The sequence below is a fragment of the Ischnura elegans genome, chromosome 9 (assembly GCF_921293095.1).
Source record: "Ischnura elegans chromosome 9, ioIscEleg1.1, whole genome shotgun sequence".
Classification (NCBI taxonomy): domain Eukaryota; kingdom Metazoa; phylum Arthropoda; class Insecta; order Odonata; family Coenagrionidae; genus Ischnura; species Ischnura elegans.
The window spans coordinates 37611569-37629407 of record NC_060254.1 but is presented as its reverse complement, the minus strand read 5'-3'; the positions used below and the strand labels follow the sequence as shown (position 1 = coordinate 37629407).

General features: G+C 38.0%; 1 protein-coding gene across 1 annotated transcript; it reads right to left on the bottom strand.

The window, feature by feature from the left end:
• Window positions 1-1494: 1494 nt before the first annotated feature.
• Window positions 1495-16435, bottom strand: LOC124165946 (chitinase 4-like). Its single transcript, XM_046543490.1, has 2 exons — window positions 16350-16435; window positions 1495-2258 (listed from the first exon to the last, which is right to left on the bottom strand). Exon 2 carries the CDS (start codon window positions 2219-2221, stop codon window positions 1649-1651), a length of 573 nt encoding a protein of 190 aa, XP_046399446.1. The 5' UTR covers window positions 2222-2258; window positions 16350-16435; the 3' UTR covers window positions 1495-1648.
• Between the last annotated feature and the right edge of the window lie 1404 nt (window positions 16436-17839).

Here is a 17839-nt window from a genome sequence, read left to right as displayed (position 1 = left end):
CAATTTTCGAGGAGGCTCGGGCCCCCTCAGGCCTCATGGAGTCGGCGCCACTGCGGACTATCATTGCTCCATACTTTTTAATCAGTTTTCTATGTAAAGAGGAGGCCACAAATGAGAGATGAATTGCCTCATTTTATAATAACCAATGCGGAGATTTTCAAAACATTTTAGTGTCCTACACCTTAGCTATTTTCTTCAGAAGTACATTCTATGCTAGTAGACGATACATTGCGTGAATAGGTGTACAATCGAAAGCATAAAGTCATTCGTTCTAACGCTAAAAGAAATTAGACCGTATCCTTGGCGAGTAATATGCGTTCACGCACATGCAAGCATCTTCCGCTTCAGGAATCAATATGGCCGCCGGATGAGGTGGTCAGAAATTTACACATATATGGCCTTGATTAAAGCCTCTCATTAGCTCCATAATTCAACAAAGTAGAGCCTCTTATTGTAGAAGTTGAAGCCGCGTAAATGTTCGCGTAAAAGCATCGTTAAGATACTTCGGTCTCAGCGTGGCGTTGCGGACTCCCTCTCCCTGTTAATGTTGCTCTGATTGTGAGTCCACGAGGAGTCAGCCGCTGCCGGACTGCCTTGGAGCCCTCGGAACGGCAGTTGTGACGTCAGACCCACCCGAATTGACCACGCCCCATTTGAAACAGTGTTTCGCGCTTTTGGAATTTCGACTATTTCGAGAATTATTATCTCGGGAACGTCTAGTTATCTAGCCCTTGGGTTTTTTTTGCGTTGTGCAAGATTCGTCGTCCTCTATCTTCTCTATTTAAAAAATGTGCAGGTTCTCCATTCAAGTAAAATAAATAGAAGTCGTTTGTGATATAGGAATCGTCATTCTTGAAATGAAAATATACAACCCTGGTAACTTTTCACTGGAAAATTATTTATTGGCACGGCGCGTTTCGACGCTGAGGCGTCAATCTGAAGTACAAGTACCAATAAATAATTTTCCAGTGAAAAGTTACCAGGGTTGTGTATTTTCATTTCAACATGGATTTTCACAGAGTAAAAGCCGAATCGCCTGATTTAATCAGAAACGCTAGCATATCGATTAAGTTTAAAGTATAGCAGACTGTCTGCAGCAAATATGGGATAGCCTCGCTTAACATCTTCCTTATCAGCATTTGTCTCGAGCTTGGAATCATACCGTCCTACGTCAAAATTACAACCAAGAGCACGTCGGCAGCGGGAAAACTTGCCATCCAGTCGGCGAAAAGACTGTGGGTGAAGAGGGAACTGCAATTATAGTATTCCAAGAGAGATAGCATCGCACAATACAAATTCCAGCTACAATCAGAACTATGCCATGTACTACATTGGATTGAATGGACTTGCTTCGACGACCTCTGTGTACTTTAGAATGACGCCTCAGCGTCGAAGCGCGTCGTATCAATACATATTTTTCCAGTGAAAAGTTACCAGGGTTGTGTACATATTTTCACTTCAACGTGGTTTTTCACAAAGTAAAAGCCGAATCGATTGATTTCATTGTCATTCTTATTTATTAAGTGGTTACATGGGATGGGTAGGTAAGGCAGATGTTGATGAGTGCTGTGGTTCATTTTAGAATACAATTGGGTCATCTGGTACATTATTCAATACATGGCAATAAATTATATCAGTTGTAACAGCCTCACTCCCTTGCCTTGTTTTGGACTCCCAAGACGTCTGCCACCTTGAGATAATATTGATATCTTGAATTGTAACCAGCACTGCTCTCAAGTGCCCCATTTATGGCCTTAGTTGTCTTTCCAAAGCAGTCAATCATATTAGTCACAGACCCCACTTCACGTCTGACCCGCTCAGTCCAATACCAAACGCTGACCCTCATGGCCAAATATGTCTCATTGGCTACTCGTTCCGGATTCCTCAGGAGTTCATCTCCCATACCGAGGTCCCTCGAGGCATCCCTGTAGTTTGCAGCCCAGGTTAACTGTATGTAGCCTCGGCCGTGGTAGACTTTTCCAGGTTGTGAACAGTCCCCGCGTACAGAGTATTCTCGGTGATCGCGTATACCAGCGAACTTTTCTTCCTCCGTATGTTGGAATCCGCCGCTCTCGTGGATTAGATGAGCCAGGAACATCGCCAGTTCGTCGAGGGAAAAGGAACTCGTTTGACTGTTAAAATAATCGTACACCTCAGAACTGGGAGCTGTGAAACCGCAACTTTCAATTGCATTGTTGAACTGTCCTCTAGTGATACCCATTTTGATGTCAGCTCTAATGTTTTGATAGCAGTAGTACCTATTAGGAGAGATAAAGAAAGGTAATCAAGAAGAGAGTTATGACAAGTAATAATACAAAAAATAAACGCAAAATGGTGGTTTCCTATTATTTTTTTATTGCCTAAATCGAAGGATTATTACTCTTGGAGTACGTATTTCACGCTTTTAGATTTTTAAATGACGATATCTATTTTTCGCGATTAAATGAAAAGTGAAAATTTTCAAGAGCGCGAAAACGCGACGGCTAAGTATAAATGCTGGCAAAACATTCATTTGTGACGTCATTCTGGTTCTGGCTGCCGCCTTGTGAGGCCACCTTCGTGCGAGGTCATGTGTGCCGCTGCGATGCAGGCTGCTAGCAGGTAGCGCTTGGCTAAATTAAGGATTATTGATACCCTATCAAACGAAGGAAACTTTCCGACCATAGGTAATTTTAATACGTGATTATTAAGAGAAGTTTCCCTGATCTCTGTGCCTCATGCATGCATTGGTAATCTCAGACGATATAAAACTCCTGACTGAGAATTACCTTCCTTTATACCAATGAACTCAACTGGGAATAATTTTAGAGCACCTAGAAACGTTGATACTGGGTTCTAAAAGCTCGTGTTCAGCATTCTTTCGGGCTGCATCCGCGTCCGTTGTCGAAGAACCACAGCAGTTTCGCCAGCTCTCCTGCCAGCGTCCTCAGGTGAAGGATGAAGTGAAGCTTTTAGTCCTCTCTTATATAGTCAATTTTTGGCGCCAAATCGGTGGATTTCTTTCGGCCAATCAGGGAACGTCCTCGTATTTGCGTCGAATATACCTTTTCCACGCGCTGTGCAAAGGATAGCTATCCTCCCTGTTAAAGTTCGCTGGTCTTTTGACTATCTCAATGGCCTCTCTTTTATTCTTGGGAAGTACTTGTCTTCTCTCGCAATTATTTTGGCGTCGTCAAATAAAATTGAATGTCCGGATTCACTCCAGGCGTGCTCCGCGATGGCAGAGGCTTTGAACTGCTTGTTTCTGGTCGCTCTTCGGTGTTCGCTCATACGGGTGTTCAGCGCTCTGCATGTTTCACCAATGTACCTTCAGCCTGGCAGACTGGTGTCTCTTCCGCGCGACGGTGGCGGAGAGAACTAAAAACATCGAAAATAATAATGACTTGGACGCAATGGCCACAACGCTAGAGCAGGCGATCATAACTGCCATGGAGGTTGCAATCCCTCGAAAGCCAAAAAGACCGGCGGAAGATATAAAACTAAACAATAATATAAAAAATCTCACTAAAGAAAGAAATAATACCAGAAGAATATATAAAAATATTGGTACGGCATATCTGAAAAATAAAATAAAAACACTAAATAAAGAGATTAAAAGAGAAATTGTTCAATTAAGGAAAGAAAGATGGGCAGATCTTCTCTTCCAATTGAATAAAAGTGACGGGTCGATCTGGAAAGTAGTAAAATCAATGAGACGAACTCCGCAGAGGGACCCAGTAATTATAATAAACGACACAGAAATTTACAATTCTAAAGAGAAAGCGGACATAATGGCTGGAAACTTAGAAAAAATATTCTCCACCAATAAAGCGTGCCCATCCACGCCGGAAATAAATATAAATCCTCATGACTGGTTAATTGACGAAAATAATATACCAAAAATAACTGTCGATGAAGTCAAAATAATAATAAAGAACCTTCCAAATAGAAAGGCAACTGGGGAAGACAATATACCAAACGAGGTAATAAAACAAATACCCATCGAAACAATGAAATATGTAGCCGAAATGGCCAATTTTTCAATAAAAACGGGGCATTTCCCAAGTAAATGGAAAACTGCAGTCGTGAAATGTATACCTAAGAAACAAAAGAAGACATTACTCCCTGAGGAGACCTCTTTCACTTCTATCCAACCTGGGAAAACTGTTAGAACGGATAATTGTACCGCACATACGTGATTACGTGGAGACAAATAATATTCTCCCACCAGAACAATTTGGATTTAGAAGCTCTCACTCCACCACCCAACAAATCCATCGCGTGACGGAGTATATTACTGACGGTTTTAACAGAAAAGAAATAACCATAGGAGTATTTTTGGATATATCCAAGGCTTTTGACAAAGTCTGGCACGACGGTTTACTTCTCAAAATGGAACGGAACAGTTTTCCAGGTTGGATTTTAAAATGGACACACTCTTACCTCAGAGATAGACAATTTAAAGTCAAATGGCGTAATGAAACTAGTGATTTAAAAACCTTGACGGCAGGGGTCCCCCAAGGGTCAATATATGGACCGCTACTTTTTAACATTTTTACTTCCGACTTCCCGAGAGATGCGGAGGACTGGCGCACGAAGATAGCATTATACGCTGACGACGCGGCTATACTCACGAGGAGTAGGGACGCTGAGTTAGCCGCTGAACTGGTACAAGACCAACTTGACAAAGCTCACGCTTGGTATGAGAAGTGGCGAATTAAGATAAACGCGGACAAAACACAGACGATAGTTTTTCACAATAGAAAGGACGCTCCGCGGTGCCCAATCCTCCGCATTCGTCAACAAGGGATTAAGTATACTGACAAGGCCAAGTACCTTGGGGTGACCCTGGACAATAAACTTGGATTTAGTGAACATATTGACAACATAAAAACAAAGGCACTTATAGCAAAAGCCGGCTTAGCACCTATAATTCATAACAACTCGACGCCGCCTGAGGTAAGAGTATAAATTTATAATACGTACATAAGATCTATAATGACTTACGCAGCACCGGCGTGGATCGGACTAATCAATAAAACAAATAGGAGAAAAATGGGTGTCACCGAAAGGAAATGTTTACGGGCCATATTGAAGACAAGATGGGGAGTAAATAATGACAATGAAACAATATATAAACTGGCGAACACAAAAACAATAGAAGAAATATTACAGGAACAAATAACTACATATTATGAAAAACTAAGTCAAAACGAGCATGAAATAATAAGTGACCTATCTATTCCCAAATCAAGCACTTGGGATAGATACAAAAGATCAGAGCATTGCCAAAAAACTTAGGCGAGGGAAAGCCTAACATTAGGAAATAAAAATAAGATAGTTCATTGCGAAAAATCGACAATTAGTCGATAAAACGCAAATAAATGCTGATTTCAGCAACGACACACGCGGCACTTCATCCTTCACCTGAGGACGCTGGCAGGAGAGCTGGCGAAACTGTTGTGGTTTTTCAACAACGGACGCGGATGCAGCCCGAAAGAATGCTGAACTCAAGTAATCACCGCGGAAACCTGCGTACGAACATTTCTAAAAGCTCGTGTTTGTTTTATAAAATGATTTTGTACGATACAAAGATGATGAATTCTTACTCTTATGATACATTCTTGGTACGAAAATTTTCAATTGGATGGAGTGAATAAAAGGATTTGATCACAGATTTTGGGTATTCAATATATACGATAATCATTAATAGTATTTAATCGTAGTAGTTAATTTTCTTCTTTGTGGGTATTAAAATGTTTCACGGGGAATAGCAAAAAACTATATTATACCTATGGATAAATAAATTTTAAATGATTATAAGCATTTAAGTTTTAATGCCATGAGGTCTGCATGGTAAGGAATTGTCAGTTATGTGATGTGTTCAAATGAATGCATAAATCAGATATTTCTCATCTGAGGAAAAGCTAACTCGGGTCCGGATTTAATTACCACTTTAAAGACGTTTCAAGATAAAAAATATTCCAAAAATTTTACGATAAGTGTTATCCAGGTAATGCAGAATTCCAGAAGTAACCATTTCTCTATTCTTTTAAGTAGAGTAACTGCTCTGAATTTGAAAAAATTCAGTGCGTCGTTGATTAATGCTGGAGTGAAATTTTATTGAACGCATCACCAGTAAAAAAAAATCTTTAAACAAGTAAGTGTTACTTGAGCTGAAGTAAATACCGAATTTATGGATGGGAATCGTAAAAATCTTGACGAGGAATTGCAAAAATTCAGCCTAGTGACTAACTGTTAAAAAAAGTAAAGCATATAAAAATAAATTTCATTTTAGCCGTCTTTTATGCCTTTTAATCCTCATGAAAAAACTGCTGACATTCATTTGGACCCAGTCACAGAATATTAAATTAAAGCCTCCGATTATGTATTGATTTAAGTTCTACCTAATCAAAATCGAGAATAATGTGAACAATTAGCCTATATTTTCATATTAGACACTATGAAACTCACAACACCGGCAGAGCATTTCTTAAAAAAAAAACACCTCATTGATGCTTTCACCAAAGATTGTGCATTATACTGGTTGAATGTCTTGGCATTAAATGTCGTGAAATTGTTCTTCCTGGGCTAGATTTCAATCTCACAATAGAAAAAATGTCATTCAAACTTCTAGTATCAAAGATTAGAAATATTGCTTATGAGAAATAGCGAAGGGATTGATAATGAAAGCATTTCTAAAATTTAATTTGGGACTAAAAAAAACAATGGCAGAACTGTGAAAAATAATATACACCGAGAGAAAAACCGCCAATATGATGAATTATGTTTCAAACGTAAGAGGTGAAAGCGAAGTTTACTAATGTCGGCAATGTTGAGCTTCAAAATGATTTAGAGAATAGAAAAACAAATGCTTTCCAGTCTTTTTATAGCCTTTCATTGAATTATTTTTAGGAATATATGTTTAAATTATTCGTTTACTAAAATGATGGTTATTCACATGAGTCTAAAGGATCTTTGAAAAGACCAGATAGGTGGCGAAAGCATTGAGTCATATTTTATGCGGAAATAAATTGTGAAAATTATTATCTTTAAAATTTAGCTTCAGTGTATCTAACGATCAAGTCGTGCTTAAAAAATCTTCAGCCCAATATTTCAGTTTAGCCTTGTTACCTGAGGTAATAAAAGGCATTATTAGTACTTATATTGGCCAAGATATGCTTTCTTTTGGAAAAAAACTTAGAGAACATTAGAATGTGTACAAATGGCATGATTTTTGTTTCCGCGAAGCGAAATTGAGGAGGCTATTTTGACGTGGTAATTCATCTATCATAGGTCTCTGCAAAATCTGAGACCTGAAGTGTAAATCTTTTGTTAAATTACGGTTGAGTGACCCAAAATGTTTTTGAATCACCATCTGCCTCATTTCCTTCCGCAGCTTTGATTACTCACTTGTCGCTGTGGTATCTTTAAATCTTTCGAAGGAAAAGGAAAGGGAATGGAGCAGATAAAATTAGCCCATCGCGTGTTTCAAACTTTTTTCCTCTTCATGTACCATTGTCGAACAACAGAGGAAAAAGCCTAATGCCCCTAAATTTATTCGTGAAAAAGAACAGTGTTCTAATGGAGTTTGCAATTTATTTTTTAAAAAGTCCGCCAAGGATTTGTTGTTTTCCCTACGGGGAATGCTGATTAAGTCCACAGGATCCGGGAAACGGTGTATATCAAATTTTCAAGTCTGTGCACGTAATTGAAACCCAAGCCAGCCGCCAAAGTAAGTACATGCCCTCTGGAACTGTTCCTGAAAAATGTAAACCCTGACTAGTTCAGTTATTGAAGCAGAAAATATGCCGCAAATACACGATGAAATAACTTTAAAATTCGCAAACAGCGGATTAAATCAGCGGATTAAATTTAAATAAAATTTAAACCCTGACTAGTTCAGTTATTGAAGCCGATCAATTATTCGTTTACTAAAATGGTGGTTATTCACATGAGTCTAAAGGATCTTTGAAAAGACCAGATAGGTGGCGAAAGCATTGAGTCATATTTTATGTGGAAATAAATTGTGAAAATTATTATCTTTAAAATTTAGCTTCAGTGTATCTAACGATCAAGTCGTGCTTAAAAAATCTTCAGCCCAATATTTCAGTTTAGCCTTGTTACCTGAGGTAATAAAAGGCATTATTAGTACTTATATTGGCCAAGATATGCTTTCTTTTGGAAAAAAACTTAGAGAACATTAGAATGTGTACAAATGGCATGATTTTTGTTTCCGCGAAGCGAAATTGAGGTGGCTATTTTGACGTGGTAATTCATCTATCATAGGTCTCTGCAAAATCTGAGACCTGAAGTGTAAATCTTTTGTTTAATTACGGTTGAGTGACCCAAAATGTTTTTGAATCACCATCTGCCTCATTTCCTTCCGCAGCTTTGATTACTCACTTGTCGCTGTGGTATCTTTAAATCTTCCGAGGAAAAAGAAAGGAAATGGAGCAGATAAAATTAGCCCATCGCGTGTTTCAAACTTTTTTCCTCTTCATGTGCCATTGTCGAACAAAAGAGGAAAAAGCCTAATGCCCCTAAATTTATTCGTGAAAAAGAACAGTGTTCTAATGGAGTTTGCAGTTTATTTTTTGAAAAGTTGCCGCCAAGGATTTGATGTTTTCCCTACGGAAATGCTGATTTAGTCCACAGGATCCGGGAAACGGTGTATATCGAATTTTCAAGTCTGTGCACGTAATTGAAACCCAAGCCAGCCGCCAAAGTAAGTACCTGCCCTCTGGAACTGGTCCTGAAAAATGGAAACCCTGACTAGTTCAGTTATTGAAGCCGAATATATGCTGCAAATACACGATGAAATAACTTTAAAATTCGCAAAAAGCGGATTAAATCAGCGGATTAAATTTAAATAAAATTTAAACCCTGACTAGTTCAGTTATTGAAGCCGATCAATTATTCGTTTACTAAAATGGTGGTTATTCACATGAGTCTATAGGATCTTTGAAAAGACCAGATAGGTGGCGAAAGCATTGAGTCATATTTTATGTGGAAATAAATTGTGAAAATTATTATCTTTAAAATTTAGCTTCAGTGTATCTAACGATCAAGTCGTGCTTAAAAAATCTTCAGCCCAATATTTCAGTTTAGCCTTGTTACCTGAGGTAATAAAAGGCATTATTAGTACTTATATTGGCCAAGATATGCTTTCTTTTGGAAAAAAACTTAGAGAACATTAGAATGTGTACAAATGGCATGATTTTTGTTTCCGCGAAGCGAAATTGAGGAGGCTATTTTGACGTGGTAATTCATCTATCATAGGTCTCTGCAAAATCTGAGACCTGAAGTGTAAATCTTTTGTTAAATTACGGTTGAGTGACCCAAAATGTTTTTGAATCACCATCTGCCTCATTTCCTTCCGCAGCTTTGATTACTCACTTGTCGCTGTGGTATCTTTAAATCTTTCGAAGGAAAAGGAAAGGGAATGGAGCAGATAAAATTAGCCCATCGCGTGTTTCAAACTTTTTTCCTCTTCATGTGTCATTGTCGAACGACAGAAGGAAAAGCCTTATGCCCCTAAATTTATTCGTGAAAAAGAACAGTGTTCTAATGGAGTTTGCAGTTTATTTTTTGAAAAGTTGCCGCCAAGGATTTGATGTTTTCCCTACGGAAATGCTGATTTAGTCCACAGGATCCGGGAAACGGTGTATATCGAATTTTCAAGTCTGTGCACGTAATTGAAACCCAAGCCAGCCGCCAAAGTAAGTACCTGCCCTCTGGAACTGGTCCTGAAAAATGGAAACCCTGACTAGTTCAGTTATTGAAGCCGAATATATGCTGCAAATACACGATGAAATAACTTTAAAATTCGCAAAAAGCGGATTAAATCAGCGGATTAAATTTAAATAAAATTTAAACCCTGACTAGTTCAGTTATTGAAGCCGATCAATTATTCGTTTACTAAAATGGTGGTTATTCACATGAGTCTAAAGGATCTTTGAAAAGACCAGATAGGTGGCGAAAGCATTGAGTCATATTTTATGCGGAAATAAATTGTGAAAATTATTATTTTTAAAATTTAGCTTCAGTGTATCTAACGATCAAGTCGTGCTTAAAAAATCTTCAGCCCAATATTTCAGTTTAGCCTTGAAACCTGAGGTAATAAAAGGCATTATTAGTACTTATATTGGCCAAGATATGCTTTCTTTTGGAAAAAAACTTAGAGAACATTAGAATGTGTACAAATGGCATGATTTTTGTTTCCGCGAAGCGAAATTGAGGAGGCTATTTTGACGTGGTAATTCATCTATCATAGGTCTCTGCAAAATCTGAGACCTGAAGTGTAAATCTTTTGTTAAATTACGGTTGAGTGACCCAAAATGTTTTTGAATCACCATCTGCCTCATTTCCTTCCGCAGCTTTGATTACTCACTTGTCGCTGTGGTATCTTTAAATCTTTCGAAGGAAAAGGAAAGGGAATGGAGCAGATAAAATTAGCCCATCGCGTGTTTCAAACTTTTTTCCTCTTCATGTGCCATTGTCGAACGACAGAAGGAAAAGCCTAATGCCCCTAAATTTATTCGTGAAAAAGAACAGTGTTCTAATGGAGTTTGCAATTTATTTTTTAAAAAGTCCGCCAAGGATTTGTTGTTTTCCCTACGGGGAATGCTGATTAAGACCACAGGATCCGGGAAACGGTGTATATCAAATTTTCAAGTCTGTGCACGTAATTGAAACCCAAGCCAGCCGCCAAAGTAAGTACATGCCCTCTGGAACTGTTCCTGAAAAATGTAAACCCTGACTAGTTCAGTTATTGAAGCAGAAAATATGCCGCAAATACACGATGAAATAACTTTAAAATTCGCAAAAAGCGGATTAAATCAGCGGATTAAATTTAAATAAAATTTAAACCCTGACTAGTTCAGTTATTGAAGCCGATCAATTATTCGTTTACTAAAATGGTGGTTATTCACATGAGTCTAAAGGATCTTTGAAAAGACCAGATAGGTGGCGAAAGCATTGAGTCATATTTTATGTGGAAATAAATTGTGAAAATTATTATCTTTAAAATTTAGCTTCAGTGTATCTAACGATCAAGTCGTGCTTAAAAAATCTTCAGCCCAATATTTCAGTTTAGCCTTGTTACCTGAGGTAATAAAAGGCATTATTAGTACTTATATTGGCCAAGATATGCTTTCTTTTGGAAAAAAACTTAGAGAACATTAGAATGTGTACAAATGGCATGATTTTTGTTTCCGCGAAGCGAAATTGAGGTGGCTATTTTGACGTGGTAATTCATCTATCATAGGTCTCTGCAAAATCTGAGACCTGAAGTGTAAATCTTTTGTTTAATTACGGTTGAGTGACCCAAAATGTTTTTGAATCACCATCTGCCTCATTTCCTTCCGCAGCTTTGATTACTCACTTGTCGCTGTGGTATCTTTAAATCTTCCGAGGAAAAAGAAAGGAAATGGAGCAGATAAAATTAGCCCATCGCGTGTTTCAAACTTTTTTCCTCTTCATGTGCCATTGTCGAACAACAGAGGAAAAAGCCTAATGCCCCTAAATTTATTCGTGAAAAAGAACAGTGTTCTAATGGAGTTTGCAGTTTATTTTTTGAAAAGTTGCCGCCAAGGATTTGATGTTTTCCCTACGGAAATGCTGATTTAGTCCACAGGATCCGGGAAACGGTGTATATCGAATTTTCAAGTCTGTGCACGTAATTGAAACCCAAGCCAGCCGCCAAAGTAAGTACCTACCTGCCCTCTGGAACTGGTCCTGAAAAATGGAAACCCTGACTAGTTCAGTTATTGAAGCCGAATATATGCTGCAAATACACGATGAAATAACTTTAAAATTCGCAAAAAGCGGATTAAATCAGCGGATTAAATTTAAATAAAATTTAAACCCTGACTAGTTCAGTTATTGAAGCCGATCAATTATTCGTTTACTAAAATGGTGGTTATTCACATGAGTCTAAAGGATCTTTGAAAAGACCAGATAGGTGGCGAAAGCATTGAGTCATATTTTATGTGGAAATAAATTGTGAAAATTATTATCTTTAAAATTTAGCTTCAGTGTATCTAACGATCAAGTCGTGCTTAAAAAATCTTCAGCCCAATATTTCAGTTTAGCCTTGAAACCTGAGGTAATAAAAGGCATTATTAGTACTTATATTGGCCAAGATATGCTTTCTTTTGGAAAAAAACTTAGAGAACATTAGAATGTGTACAAATGGCATGATTTTTGTTTCCGCGAAGCGAAATTGAGGAGGCTATTTTGACGTGGTAATTCATCTATCATAGGTCTCTGCAAAATCTGAGACCTGAAGTGTAAATCTTTTGTTAAATTACGGTTGAGTGACCCAAAATGTTTTTGAATCACCATCTGCCTCATTTCCTTCCGCAGCTTTGATTACTCACTTGTCGCTGTGGTATCTTTAAATCTTCCGAAGGAAAAGGAAAGGGAATGGAGCAGATAAAATTAGCCCATCGCGTGTTTCAAACTTTTTTCCTCTTCATGTGCCATTGTCGAACGACAGAAGGAAAAGCCTTATGCCCCTAAATTTATTCGTGAAAAAGAACAGTGTTCTAATGGAGTTTGCAATTTATTTTTTAAAAAGTCCGCCAAGGATTTGTTGTTTTCCCTACGGGGAATGCTGATTAAGACCACAGGATCCGGGAAACGGTGTATATCAAATTTTCAAGTCTGTGCACGTAATTGAAACCCAAGCCAGCCGCCGAAGTAAGTACATGCCCTCTGGAACTGTTCCTGAAAAATGTAAACCCTGACTAGTTCAGTTATTGAAGCAGAAAATATGCCGTAAATACACGATGAAATAACTTTAAAATTCGCAAACAGCGGATTAAATCAGCGGATTAAATTTAAATAAAATTTAAACCCTGACTAGTTCAGTTATTGAAGCCGATCAATTATTCGTTTACTAAAATGGTGGTTATTCACATGAGTCTAAAGGATCTTTGAAAAGACCAGATAGGTGGCGAAAGCATTGAGTCATATTTTATGCGGAAATAAATTGTGAAAATTATTATCTTTAAAATTTAGCTTCAGTGTATCTAACGATCAAGTCGTGCTTAAAAAATCTTCAGCCCAATATTTCAGTTTAGCCTTGAAACCTGAGGTAATAAAAGGCATTATTAGTACTTATATTGGCCAAGATATGCTTTCTTTTGGAAAAAAACTTAGAGAACATTAGAATGTGTACAAATGGCATGATTTTTGTTTCCGCGAAGCGAAATTGAGGAGGCTATTTTGACGTGGTAATTCATCTATCATAGGTCTCTGCAAAATCTGAGACCTGAAGTGTAAATCTTTTGTTTAATTACGGTTGAGTGACCCAAAATGTTTTTGAATCACCATCTGCCTCATTTTCTTCCGCAGCTTTGATTACTCACTTGTCGCTGTGGTATCTTTAAATCTTTCGAAGGAAAAGGAAAGGGAATGGAGCAGATAAAATTAGCCCATCGCGTGTTTCAAACTTTTTTCCTCTTCATGTGCCATTGTCGAACGACAGAAGGAAAAGCCTAATGCCCCTAAATTTATTCGTGAAAAAGAACAGTGTTCTAATGGAGTTTGCAATTTATTTTTTAAAAAGTCCGCCAAGGATTTGTTGTTTTCCCTACGGGGAATGCTGATTAAGACCACAGGATCCGGGAAACGGTGTATATCAAATTTTCAAGTCTGTGCACGTAATTGAAACCCAAGCCAGCCGCCAAAGTAAGTACATGCCCTCTAGAACTGTTCCTGAAAAATGTAAACCCTGACTAGTTCAGTTATTGAAGCAGAAAATATGCCGCAAATACACGATGAAATAACTTTAAAATTCGCAAAAAGCGGATTAAATCAGCGGATTAAATTTAAATAAAATTTAAACCCTGACTAGTTCAGTTATTGAAGCCGATCAATTATTCGTTTACTAAAATGGTGGTTATTCACATGAGTCTAAAGGATCTTTGAAAAGACCAGATAGGTGGCGAAAGCATTGAGTCATATTTTATGTGGAAATAAATTGTGAAAATTATTATCTTTAAAATTTAGCTTCAGTGTATCTAACGATCAAGTCGTGCTTAAAAAATCTTCAGCCCAATATTTCAGTTTAGCCTTGTTACCTGAGGTAATAAAAGGCATTATTAGTACTTATATTGGCCAAGATATGCTTTCTTTTGGAAAAAATCTTAGAGAACATTAGAATGTGTACAAATGGCATGATATTTGTTTCCGCGAAGCAAAATTGAGGAGGCTATTTTGACGTGGTAATTCATCTATCATAGGTGTCTGCAAAATCTGAGACCTGAAGTGTAAATCTTTTGTTTAATTACGGTTGAGTGACACAAAATGTTTTTGAATCTCCATTCGCCTCATTTCCTTCCGCAGCTTTGATTACTCACTTGTCGCTGTGGTATCTTTAAATCTTCCGAGGAAAAAGAAAGGAAATGGAGCAGATAAAATTAGCCCATCGCGTGTTTCAAACTTTTTTCCTCTTCATGTACCATTGTCGAACAACAGAGGAAAAAGCCTAATGCCCCTACATTTATTCGTGAAAAAGAACAGTGTTCTAATGGAGTTTGCAGTTTATTTTTTGAAAAGTTGCCGCCAAGGATTTGATGTTTTCCCTACGGAAATGCTGATTTAGTCCACAGGATCCGGGAAACGGTGTATATCGAATTTTCAAGTCTGTGCACGTAATTGAAACCCGAGCCAGCCGCCAAAGTAAGTACCTGCCCTCTGGAACTGGTCCTGAAAAATGTAAACCCTGACTAGTTCAGTTATTGAAGCCGAATATATGCTGCAAATACACGATGAAATAACTTTAAAATTTTCAAACAGCGGATTAAATCAGCGGATTAAATTTAAATAAAATTTAAACCCTGACTAGTTCAGTTATTGAAGCCGATCAATTATTCGTTTACTAAAATGGTGGTTATTCACATGAGTCTAAAGGATCTTTGAAAAGACCAGATAGGTGGCGAAAGCATTGAGTCATATTTTATGCGGAAATAAATTGTGAAAATTATTATCTTTAAAATTTAGCTTCAGTGTATCTAACGATCAAGTCGTGCTTAAAAAATCTTCAGCCCAATATTTCAGTTTAGCCTTGTTACCTGAGGTAATAAAAGGCATTATTAGTACTTATATTGGCCAAGATATTCTTTCTTTTGGAAAAAAACTTAGAGAACATTAGAATGTGTACAAATGGCATGATATTTGTTTCCGCGAAGCGAAATTGAGGTGGCTATTTTGACGTGGTAATTCATCTATCATAGGTGTCTGCAAAATCTGAGACCTGAAGTGTAAATCTTTTGTTTAATTACGGTTGAGTGACCCAAAATGTTTTTGAATCACCATCTGCCTCATTTCCTTCCGCAGCTTTGATTACTCACTTGTCGCTGTGGTATCTTCCGAAGGAAAAGGAAAGGAAATGGAGCAGATAAAATTAGCCCATCGCGTGTTTCAAACTTTTTTCCTCTTCATGTACCATTGTCGAACAACAGAAGAAAAAGCCTAATGCCCCTAAATTTATTCGTGAAAAAGAACAGTGTTCTAAAGGAGTTTGCAATTTATTTTTTGAAAAGTTGCCGCCAAGGATTTGATGTTTTCCCTACGGGGAATGCTGATTTAGTCACAGGATCCGGGAAACGGTGTATATCGAATTTTCAAGTCTGTGCACGTAATTGAAACCCAAGCCAGCCGCCAAAGTAAGTACCTGCCCTCTGGAACTGTTCCTGAAAAATTTTAATCCTGTCTAGTTCCGTTATTGAAGCCGAAAATATGCTGCAAATACACGATGAAATAACTTTAAAATTTTCAAACAGCGGATTAAATCAGCGGATTAAATTTAAATAAAATTTAAACCCTGACTAGTTCAATTATTGAAGCCGAAAATATGCTGCAAATATACGATGAAATAACTTTAAAATTCGCAAACAGCGAATGAAATCTCTAAAGCAAATTAATGTAAATGACTGCAAATAAATAAAGGAATAACTTTAATATTCGGAATCAGGGAATTAAAACAAGGATATTCAAATTACGGCAAATACATATAAAAATAACTTCAAAATTCGGAATCAGCGGTTAAATCACGGATAGTTATATTACTGCAAATACATAAAGAAATAACTTGAAATTCGGAATCAGCGGATCACAAAAAGTGCTCTCATATAAAATGCTATCGCAAAAATAACTCCGCTTAGTATTGGCAGGATCATAATCGATGGAAATCATCTGTTATATTTCGAATTTTTTCGCGAAAATAATTCCGCACAATATTAACCAGAGTTTTTTTTTCGATTTGGGACCATTTTGCGCCAGCCCCTATTATCCAGTGGACCAAAATAATTGGAATATCCGTATTGTTAAATCACTCCTTATCGCTGGATGTCACTTACCTCAATTTTTATGTGGAGACTCACGTACTGGACCTCGCCTCGACGATATCTTCGCTTCTCTCTCGCCCTCCCGCGGCTTATAAGCGTGGCGCGGCGTCTCGACCGGATACTCAGCGGTCCTCCCACCCTCCCCCTCCCCTAGCATTCTCCTCTAAAAGGCCCCATGGAGTCGGCGCCACTGCGGGGGTTGAGTTAAAATGAGTAGCGTGGTTTTAACCGGACGAAATCCGTCCGCGCCCGGCACAATGTCAGCTGTGTGTATCTTGCTAAGGTATAAGAAACGCCATGCTGCCAAGTGCAATTCAAGCCATTGCTGTGTACCAGATTAGAAAAAACGGAAGAAAAGTGCCCTTCAAAGGAGGTTTTGGATGCACCCTAATGTGGGAGGAAGAACCTTAAAAGCTGCTTTAGTCACCAAATTTACCGAACTACGCGCTGATGTATTCTTTTTTCAATTATTTTCTCAGTGTCAATTAGACTAATCTAATCGCGTAATCGCGGCGGCGCCTCTTTCCTTGTTCCTTCTCATCCAATAGTATTCATTATATCCATTATAGTGTTCCCTTGTCCATTCCCCGGGTGATCGGGCGAATCAGCACTATTGCTTGGTCCCGTCCCCGGTGCATTGTGCAGTGCAGGGGAGACCTGTTGTTTCCTTTCTGGAGATTATTTTCTATCACTATTACATCCATTATCCAGATTTAAAAGTGAATGTGTCCATATCGCATTTACACGCTTGCCGCGTCGACGTACTCTCTGCCGCCGCCGGCCAGATCCGGAGTCGACCGCACGCAAAAAAGATGCAAAATTCGGGGTTGCAAGTTGGTGTAGCAATTTTTCTTTAGATTCACAATGTAGAAGCTTCATAAAAAGACATGGCAATAGTCACATGGCGGAAGTATCTACTTTTTCTCTATACGTTTACTTAAAAACTGAATTTGCTGAAAACAGGCACCACCATTTTGTTATATATATCTAAGATCAATGATGAAACTAACCATCTTAAAACCCCGTATATGGAAAAAAGAAGTATTTATTAAGATGGTATAACAGTTTTGTCAATAAAACTTTTCATAAAACCACGAGGATACAGTTGGTACTTTTCAGAAAAAATCGAGGGTGGTCGCTTTACGCTAAATTTGTTCAACCTTGACCTCAATTATATTGTAACGTGAAAGCAAAGTAAAGAATTAATGTGGCAAGTTATGCACAATTTATTCGAGAAAACGCATGCGACGTTTCAACTTCCTAGCTCAAAAAAATCGTTCTAGAGGTCTTGGCCAGCTTTTTTTTCGATTTTAGCCCACTGTGCGTCGTTTCCTCGTTAGCATTTGTTATGTCACGTCATACAACTTCTGTTGTTGGACATCCTGACGGATAGGCACCCCTGTTCGTAGAAAGGTAAAACATAACTCGGAGGTTTCTACACTTACCTATTAATCCTATCGGTGCCAGCCTTTTTGCTGGAGTATAAGTCCATTAGTCGCTTT

Excerpts from the sequence above, each read along its gene's own strand:
- LOC124165946 (XM_046543490.1), bottom strand. The coding sequence starts at position 2,221 with ATGGGTATCACTAGAGGACAGTTCAACAATGCAATTGAAAGTTGCGGT.